Source organism: Myotis lucifugus, unplaced genomic scaffold, assembly GCF_000147115.1.
Source record: "Myotis lucifugus unplaced genomic scaffold, Myoluc2.0 scaffold_1227, whole genome shotgun sequence".
Lineage (NCBI taxonomy): Eukaryota > Metazoa > Chordata > Mammalia > Chiroptera > Vespertilionidae > Myotis > Myotis lucifugus.
This window is the reverse complement of record NW_005872275.1, coordinates 76,837-86,693: the sequence shown is the minus strand read 5'-3', so window position 1 is coordinate 86,693 and position 9,857 is coordinate 76,837. Positions and strand designations below refer to the sequence as shown.

General features: G+C 50.6%; 1 protein-coding gene across 1 annotated transcript in view; it reads right to left on the bottom strand.

Moving 5' to 3' along the window:
* Positions 1-299: 299 nt before the first annotated feature.
* The window catches only part of SLC6A16 (solute carrier family 6 member 16), a 17,088-nt gene continuing 7,530 nt past the window's right edge, over positions 300-9,857 (bottom strand). Inside the window, exons 11-18 of the mRNA XM_023748251.1 lie at positions 9,237-9,399; positions 8,816-9,026; positions 4,931-5,212; positions 4,340-4,497; positions 4,026-4,149; positions 3,661-3,836; positions 705-815; positions 300-545 (exon numbers count right to left, since the gene is read on the bottom strand). Of these exons, the coding sequence (XP_023604019.1) occupies positions 300-545; positions 705-815; positions 3,661-3,836; positions 4,026-4,149; positions 4,340-4,497; positions 4,931-5,212; positions 8,816-9,026; positions 9,237-9,399 (1,471 nt within the window). The remainder of the gene's footprint in view (positions 546-704; positions 816-3,660; positions 3,837-4,025; positions 4,150-4,339; positions 4,498-4,930; positions 5,213-8,815; positions 9,027-9,236; positions 9,400-9,857) is intronic.

Genomic DNA, 9,857 nt, shown 5'->3' with positions numbered 1-9,857 from the left:
TTTTTTTTTTTTGTCTACTGGTTCAGTTGAAGATATCCCCTCATTTTCCCATGGCAGTCTCCAGTTAAGAATGGGGCAAACACACCTTTGAAAACATCCCAGTTTGGGGTTTTCTTCGTTTAGAAAGGCAGCTCGTAAAGAGAGAGATTTCCAATGTTTCTAAAGTTTAGGATGCTCAAATCTGAGGGACCCATGTTGACGGAGCCAACATCCCTGAGGGACGGGGGCCTAGACTAGAGTTCTACGAGCTATTTCTAAGACTTGGGTCTTTGTGACGCAATCCATACGAAATACTGGGCTCACTTCAGGTAACATTTCTCACTGTTCTCTGTGGCCAAGTAGCCCAAGGTGGCAAATACAAACAGCGTGGCAGTCAGTGAGATGACCAGGTTGAGAAGAGCCACGGCAGAGGCATCCATGATGCAGTTGTTGGACCGAGGGACGTATGAACTGATTGCAGTGAAGCTGCCAAAGCCGGAGCCCATGGACAAAAAGAGATGGTTCCCTGTCCGGCGCCACACGTCCACAGAGTACAGGGCTGGCACCTGGGGAGGAGAAGTGGCAGGTGAATTGGGATATAAAGGGGGGAGGACAGAAGACAAAAGAGGGGAACGAAAGGGGGATCTAGGTGGGCCTCTAGCAGACTACACAGTCCCTGCTACCCCCACTGGGATAAGAGGGTTAACGGGTGAGGGACACCTCACCTGGGCAGCAAACAAACTCTTGATACCAAAGTCTGCTCCTTTCAGCATGAGACTCCGGATTAGGACACAGATGAAGATGATGTAGGAAAGGAATACTGAGACATACAGCATCTGGGTAGGAAGTATGATTCTTCAAAGAAAGTTCAGCAAAGGCAAAAGTTGGGATAGTAGGGCCAAACTATTGGGAACCAGAGGTCAGATGAGGAGAAATGAGAAGTTGGAATGGCTGGTTTGGCTCAGTGGCTAGAACATCAGCCCGCAGACGGAAGGGTCACGGGCTAGATTCCCAGTCAAGGGTACGTACCTTGGTTACAGGTTCAATGCCGGCCCTGGTCGGGGCAGGAGCGGGAGGCAACTAATCGATGTGTCTCTCTCACATTGATGTTTCTCTCTTTCTGTCTCTCCTCTCTCTCCCTCCCCTTCCACCCTCTCTAAAAATCAGTGGAAAAAATAGCCTATAAAAAAGCTGTGGGACATTTAAACAGTGGAATACTATGCAGCTGTAAAAAAGAGGGGTCTCTTACCCTTGGAGACAGCATGGAGGGACCTAGAGACTATTATGCTAAGTGAAATAAGCCAATCTGAGAAAGACAAATATCACATGATCTCACTTATTTATGGAATCAAAGAACAAAATGAATTGTCCCACAAAATAACACCCAAAGCAGGGAGAATGGGACAGACTGACATACCTCAATGTGGGGGTGGGAGGACAAAAAGAGACAAACCGAATAACTTATATGCATAGCCCATGGACACAGGCAATAGGGTGGTGAAGACCTGGGGGAGTGGGTAGGAGCTGGGCAAAGGCAGGTAGTGGCAGGGAAATGGGAGACATCTGTAATACTATCAACAATAAAAAACATATATTAAAAAATTATGTTCTTTTATTAACATGCTAGAGGCCCAGTGCACGAAATTCATGCACAGGGGCGGGGCCCTCAGCCCGGCCTGCAACCTCTGCAATCCGGGACCCTTCGGGGGATATCTGACTGCCTGTTTAGGCCTGATCCCTGCATCGGAAATCCCTCTCACAATCCAGGACTGCTGGCTCCTAACCGCTCACCTGCCTGCCGGCCTGGTCGCCCCTAACTGCCCTCCCATGCCAGCCTGGTCACCCCTAACTGCCTCTGCCTTGGCCCCCACCACTGTGGCTTTGTCCGGAAGGACATCCGGATGGATGTCTGGAAGATGTCAGTCTAATTAGCATATTACCCTTTTATCAATATAGATATCTCTAAGCAAGAACATCTAATCTAATAAAAGACAAACATGCAAATTGACTGTACCTTCACTACACCTTAAGCCATGCCCACCAGCCAATCAGAGTGACTATATGCAAATTAACCCAACCAAGATGGCGGCTGGCAGCCACGGAGCTGGAGTGAGCAGGAGGCTTGGTTGCTCCAGTGATGGAGGAAGCCAAGCTTCCTGCCTGCCGTGGCCGGCTCTGAGCTCCACTCAAGGCAACAAAGTTTCAATTATAGAAGATAAATAAACCCCAGATACCTGCTTTCAGCCGGCCGTGGCCACAGAGCTGGAGCGAGCAGGAGGCTTGGGTTGCCCCTGGTGATGGAGGAAGCCAAGCTTCTCACCCACCCTGGCCGGCTCTGAGCTCCACTCAAGGCTACAAAGTTTCAATTATAGAAGGTAAATAAATCCCAGAATAAAAGAAAAAAGAAAAAAAGGAGAGGCTGGGAGCTTCTGTCACTGGGGGGCTTGGCCAGCCTGAAAACGGCCCTCAGCCCCTCACCCAGACTGGCCAGGCACTCCAGTGGGGGACCCCCCCCCACCCTAAAGGGGGTGTGGCCAGCCTGCAAACAGCCATCAGTCCCTCACCCAGGCTGGCCAGGCACCCCAGTGGGGACCCCCACCCTGAAGGGGATGTGACCAGCCTGCAAACAGCCATCAGCCCCTCACCCAGGCTGGCCAGGCACCCCAGTGGGAACCCCCACCCTGAAGGAGGTGTGACCAGCTGCAAACAGCCATCAGCCTCTCACCCAGGCTGGCTAGGCACCCCAGTGGGACCCCCACCCTGATCCAGGACACCCTTCAGGGCAAACCAGCCAGCCCTCACCCATGCACCAGGCCTCTATCCTATATAATAAAAGGGTAATATACAAACTGACCCTAACAGCAGAACGACTGGGAATGACTGGTCACTATGACACACACTGACCACCAGGGGGCAGATGCTCAATGCAGGAGCTGCCCCCTGGTGGTCGGTGCGCTCCCACAGGGGGAGCTCTGCTCAGCCACAAGCCAGGCTGATGGCTGCCAGTACAGTGGTGGTGGTGGGAGCCTCTCCCGCCTCCTCAGCAGCGCTAAGGATGTCCGACTGCAGCTTAGGACTGCTCCCCGCTGGCAAGTGGACATCCCCTGAGGGCTCCCGGGCTGCCAGAGGTATTTCTGATTGCCAGCTTAGGCCCAATCCCCCGGGGAGCGGGCCTAAGCCAGCAGGTGGTCATCCCCCGAGGGGTCCCAGACTGCGAGAGGGCACAGGCCAGGTTGAGGGACCCCTCCCGAGGGCACAAATTTTTGTGCACTGGGCCTCTAGTTTTAAATAAAAATTCAGGTTAAAAAAATATATCCTCACTCCTCAGGTGAAAAAATTTTTAAAAGCCCAGCTGGTGTGGCTCAGTGGTTGAGCATAGACCTGTGAACCAGGAGGTCACAGTTCAATTCCCGGTCAGGGCACATGCCCAGATTGTGGGCTCGATCCCCAGTAGGGGGTGTGCAGGAGGCATCCAATCAATGATTTTCTCTCATCATTGTTGTTTCTCTCTCTCTCTCTCTCTCTCTCTCTCTCTCTCTCATCCTCTCCCTTCCTCTCTGAAATCAATAAAAATATATTTTTAAAAAAGAAGTTGGGGCCTACAGGCATCAAGTTTGGAGAATAATAGGGGTCTCAGGTAGAAAGGAGTCCATCAGATGAGTAAGTTAGAGGGGAACTCACCTTCCCGGTGGACTTGAGCCCTTTGATCATACAGATGCAGATAATTAACCAGGTCGCAAGTAGAGAGGCAGAGAGATGCACGATTGGTAGCCCACCCAACTCGATTTCATCTGTGGTCTTCAGCACATGCCGGTACCAGAAGTATGTGGTGGATGTTGTCCGTGAACATTCGGGATCTGAGGTGAACTGGCCATGGGGGAAACTGCAAACCCAGGTTCCTCCCCTTCTTTTCCTCCACCCACTCCTTCCCATCCCATTTCATCTTCCATCTGCTTGTCCATCTATCTCAATGATCCTCTTCTTCCTTCATCCCCCTTTCCTCTTCTCAGCCCTCCCGCTTGCCCTTTTCTTCCCTCCCTTCTCACCAAAACTGGAGTTCTTCGTTAAGGGGCACAAGGACCACGGCAGGGGAGACTGGAAAGACTGAACCAAATAGTAGAGACTCCAAGCCATGAGCACACTATAGTACAAGCCCACGATGAAGCACACCTAGGGACCATGAAGAATTCTGGAGGCAGGGGAAGAAAGATAGGCCAGCAGGAGGGAGGGAATTGGACAGAGGATTGGGGAACTGAAGGGACTTGGCCCACTGAGATGAAATCAGGGGACCCATTCCAGGACAAGGGTTGGGATGAGGGTCAGTGTAAAGGGTCGGCCTGGGCAGCCCAGGGCTCCTCACCATGAAGCTGCTATACCCCACACCACCAAACCAGGGGCTCATGTTCTTCCACACACCAATGCTGCCCTGATGCATCCTCTGACCGACTGCTATCTCCATCACGAGGAGAGGAAATCCGACCAAAATCAGCATCAGGATGTAGATGATGATAAAGCTCCCTGTGCAGGGGATTCAGGAGGGCCTTGAGGAACATCTGGTTTTTTAAGTCCCTGGCCTTTTCTGGGAGTCCAGGAAAACACATTCCCTACCAGTGACCTCCCTCAGGGCCAAGGGCATCAGGCTTCAACTCTTTCCACATCCCTCACTGTCCCAGGAGTCCAGTCCCTTATCCCCCAGGTCCTAGAAGACCCAGATACCTAGTTTCTACTCCGACTCCTGACCCAGACCTCCAGCCCCACCTTATGAACCCAAGTATTCAGATATCCTGTGCTCACCCTCCCAAGGTTCTATGTATTCACATACTTGGCTCTTGCCCCATTCAGGACCCCAAATCCCCATCCCCTACCGATCCCAGAGACCCCAGAGAAGCCAGAACAAGCCTCTGGCTCCTTGACCCTTCATGGGTTCGAGACTCCTCCTCCCCAGGCTTACCACCTCCGTTGTGAAGACACAGATAAGGAAAGCGCCAGATGGTGCTCAGCCCAACAGAGTAGCCCACCTGGGCCATGAGGTACTCAACCTTATTGGCCCAGGATGGTCGGTCAGTGACGTATTCGTACTTTGGCTCATCTTGGTCTATGGCCTCCAGTGGTTTCTCGATTTCTTCATTAAACCAATCCATACCATGTTCTTCCCCATTCAATTCCTCAGTAGGCAACACCTTGGCATTTTCGGTTGGGGGAGCTGAGGTCGTAGCAATCACAGGCTTGGAATCTGAAGGTCCAGCAATCACGGGTTTGGAATCGGGAGAGCTAGACATCTGGGCCTTCTCATCCTGGGACTCCATGTTTTCAATAACATTCATCATTCTGAGAAGGCTCTAGTTCCTGCTTCTGCAAGGATGGGGCCTCCTTCCTTCTTGACCTTAAGGACATCAAGAACTTTAAATTTGAGCTGTATGAGTTGAGGAAAGACAAGACTAATCTTACAAAAACCCTGAGGCTTGCCTGGATGGCATGGCTTAGTGATTGAGCATCGACCTATGAACCAAGAGGTCATGGTTTGATTCCCAGTCAGGACACATGCCCTGGTTTCGAGCTCAATCCCCAGTGTGGGGTGTGCAGGAGGCAGCTGATCAATGATTCTCTCCCATCATTGATGTTTCTCTCTCTCTCCTGCTCCCTTCCTCTCTGAAATCAATTTAAAAAGACATTTTTTCAAAAAGGATTACAAGAGAGTACTGTGAACAATTGTACACCAAAAAAAAACCGTGGACAATCTAGATAAAATGGAAAACTTATAGAAACAGAAAATCTACCAAGACTAAATCACAAAGAAATAGCAAATCTGGCCCTGACCGGTTTGGCTCAGTGGATAGAGCGTCGGCCTGCGGACTGAAGGGTCCCGGGTTCGATTCCGGTCAAGGGCATGTACCTTGGTTGCGGGCACATACTCAGTAAGGAGTGTGCAGGAGGCAGCTGATCGATGTTTCTCTCTCATGGATGTTTCTAACTCTCTATCCCTCTCCCTTCCTCTCTATAAAAAATCAATAAAATATATATATATAAAAAGTAGATTAGTGGTTGTCTTAGGCTGGGTTAAGGGGCTGGGGCAATTGGGGTGATGGCTAAGAGGTGTGGGGTTTCTTTTTGGGATAATGAAAATGTATTAAAATGGACTGTGGTGCCATAACCGGTTTGGCTCAGTGGATAGAGCCTCGGCCTGCGGACTGAAAGGTCCCAGGTTTGATTCCAGTCAAGTGCATGTACCTTGGTTGCAGGCACATCCCCAGTAAGGGGTGTGCAGGAGGCAGCTGATCAATGTTTCTCCCCCATCGATGTTTCTAACTCTCTGTCCCTCTCCCTTCCTCTCTGTAAAAAATCAATAAAATATATTTTTTTAAAAATGGACTGTGGTGGTGGGTGCACAACTCTGTGATAGACTAAAAACCACTGAAGTGTACACTTTAAATGGGTGAATTGTATGGGATGTGAATTATATCTCAATAAAGCTGTTAAAAAATAAAGCTACCAGGAAAAATCGAGACTAACAAGAAAATCTGAGTATTGACTGGGTATTTGATATTAGGATTACTCTTATTTATTTTAGGTGTGATACATTTTGTCAGGTGTTCTAAAGTGTTCTTGTATTTCAGAGATTTGCTTCAAAGTAATGAGAGGCATGCTGTGGGGTGAGGAGAGATGAAACCGGGTTGGTCACCAGTAGGTCAACTGAAGATGGCTGATGAGTACAAAAGTAACTCATCGTTACGCTTTTGTATGTGTTTGAAGATTTTCCCAAATAAAAGGCCCAGAGGCCACAAGACATGAATCTTTGTCCGGCTCTCCCCCTCACTCATGGTGTGAGCCCCTCTTTCTTCCGGGTCTCCTGATGGAAACTGAAGATGACATACCTGTACTTCACACCATTCTTGTGAGGCATAAAAGTGAAGGTATGTGCGAGGTACCCTACCGAGGGACGGGCCTTCCCTTTGTCTAACGAGGCCAGAAATGCCCGACAGCGGCCCAGAAGACAACCTGCTCCTGCTCAAGGTGCCAGAAACCGCACTTGATGCAGTGAGGACCCCGGGCCTCTGCAGAGAAGAACCCATGATAGAAACCAGTCTCCCGCCGTGGGATAGTCCCAGTTGAAACAACCCTGCGAAGGACCTTCGACAAGAGGCCTGAGAAAGAGAAATCTAGAGGAGGAGGAGGACACGCGCCAAGAGCTTCATTCCGCTCCCATCGGTTCACCCGGTGAGGCCCTGCTTCTCAGTACCTCCCCCACAGGCTCTGCTCCCACAGCTGGATCTGGAGGTTGGGGGGGCGGGGGGGCAGAAAGGAGGATGAACACCTGGGTTCCCCAAAGGAAGGCGCTTGGACACTCAGGCTATTTGATCGTGAGAAGGTGACGGTGTCCTCTCCCCCAGCCCTCCCTTACCTGACTCAATAGCACGAGTCCTCGGGGGACAGGTCGTTTGGGAGGGGGCGGGGCCACAAGGTGCGGGAGCCAATGGGCGGTGACGCCCACCCTCGAGCTGGAGGAACGCGGTGAAACTGCTGAGGCCGGAGACGTTGGGCATCTCGGCTCTTCCCGCTCACCAGACCCACCCCTGGAGTTCCGCCCGCCAACGCATGGTTAGGGACGTCTGCTTTCTCTCCCTCTGTCACAGAAACGTATGCGGCGACAGTCTCCCCGTGGGAGCTGAGCAATCCGAAGTCCTGGAATTTCTTGAGCATTAAATTTTAAAGGAAACCTTCGATCTTGGGGAATCCCAACCACCTCTACCCACAAGCCCCCGTTCCTCCTCTCGGCGAACACCTCAGCTCAGCTGTGGACTCAAGCGCTCCTACAGGTTCCTTGAGACCCAGTTTCCATCCCTAAGTGAATTCATTTGCTTTAGCCTCGTGGGAAAAGGGTAACTTACACTTAGCTATGGGGCCCTGGTGGGCTCAGATCCCATGTGGTAGTTCCCAAACTGGTTGTTAGTCCACAGATCACTTCGTCTGTGTGAAGGACTTAGTCGTCAACAGTCATGAGACTCTATTTTCCCCCCTCGTTCAAAGATATTATTGATTTTAGAGAAAGAGGAAGGGCGAGGGGGAGAGAAATATCGATGTGAGAAACATGTATCTGTTGCCTCCCCGATGCACCCTGACCAGGAATCAAACCCTCGACCTTTCTGTGCATGGGACAACGCTCCAACCAACCGAGCCACACTGACCAGGGCAGTCTTGGAAACTCTAATTAAAATGTTAGACCTATGATAGGAGTACCATGTCCCATGAGCAAGCACATTAATATCCTTTCCATCTTTGTTGAAACCACCACATCCTGGGTTTGTCTTGGCTAAAGGCCAGTCCCTGGATAAAGCAAGTCAAGTAATCTAGCATCTGAATTTGCCACAGCAAGGAGAGGGCAGGGGCTCAGGTCTGAATATTTAGCTCTCAAAAGGGTGGAAGTCTCCTGCGAGTAAGACTGAATGTCTGAGACATTTATAGAAAATAAAAACAGATCTGCTCACACCCAGTGCTTGGATTGATTTATTGATCAACGGGATTACTCCTCCAGCTCCGTATCAGTCAGATTCAGTTAGCATCACTGATAGTGTGTATGTGTACACACTGAAAGGGGCTGGGAAAAATGACAGTGGCAACCCGAGGGGTCTAGGAGGGGGGCTGCAAAGCCAGGTCCCAAGAGCCCCCCAAAATAATGCTATATTCTCGGGGGGAAAAAGGAGTTCTGGGTCCCAGGCCATCACAATTGGTAGCTGGTATTAAGAGTTGCCTGTTAGATCTGCTTTGAAGGATGTGAGACGTCAGGCCACATCAAGGAAGTTGGGATGTCACACAGCTGGTGGACCAGCAGTTTCCTTACCACCTTGTGGGGTTTCCTTCTTTTGGGCCTCGTTACTGAGACTTTGGGATTTGGAGGATCTGAGAGATTCCTCCAAGCTTCTGGGTTTGAAGGGAATACCATGGGCGAAGCTGTATACGAAGTATATGAGGATGGGGAGAGTGACAATGAGGAAGATAAAAACCATTACAAGCAGCGCCCATGATGGGTATGGTCGAGGCACCTCTTTGGACTGTGGAGAGATGGGAAAGGGGTTCAGAAAATTGAAGCCCCCAGAAGAGGAAAGACCGTGGAAGGGAAGAGTGGGAGGGGAATCCGGGCAGAGGACTGAGTCTTCAGGGAGCAGAGAATGAGATGATAAGGTCCCTTTAGGTCAAGAGTGGATGGAAAGATCTGGCCCCCACTCCCTAGGAAGGTCGGGGGTCTGGAGAGGGAGGCTCACAGTGCTTGAGTCCCAGGCCACATAGGTGAAGGTCTTCAGAGACAGAAAAATCAGAATTACAGTGAACAGGACGAGCAGCACAAATGGACACGCACAGCACCACAGGCAGTGAAAGATGGGATGGATGGGGCGGCTCCACAGAGGCCCCAATTCTGCAAGGAACCTGGAAGAAAGGGCCAGGAGACTGTGGCAGGCCCAGTCGAGCCTTACCCTTTCTTGGGGGCCAAGGCCAGTCTGACCTTATTTAGCATCTTCTAAATATTCTACCTCGCTTCAGCTCTTCTCTCTTCCTCCCAACCCAAGAAAAAATGTCAACCATTCCTCTACTGCTCTAAAACCTTTCATGGGTACCCAAGGCCCTCAGGATAAAGGCCAAGTCTCTTTCATTCATCCCATAAACACGAGAGTGTCTATGATGTGCCAGGGACTATTCTAGGTGCTGGATATGCATAGTGAACAAACATAGGCCCCCAGTAAAGTTAACATGCGACCCTCGGGGAACTTTTCTTAGTTTCTTCCAGCCCATACATCCAGCCTCCTTCAGTGCATGTTCTCAAACTTAATCAATATACAAATGGGGTCCTTTGGCCTAGCCAGTGGTCGGCAAATGGCGGCTCGTGA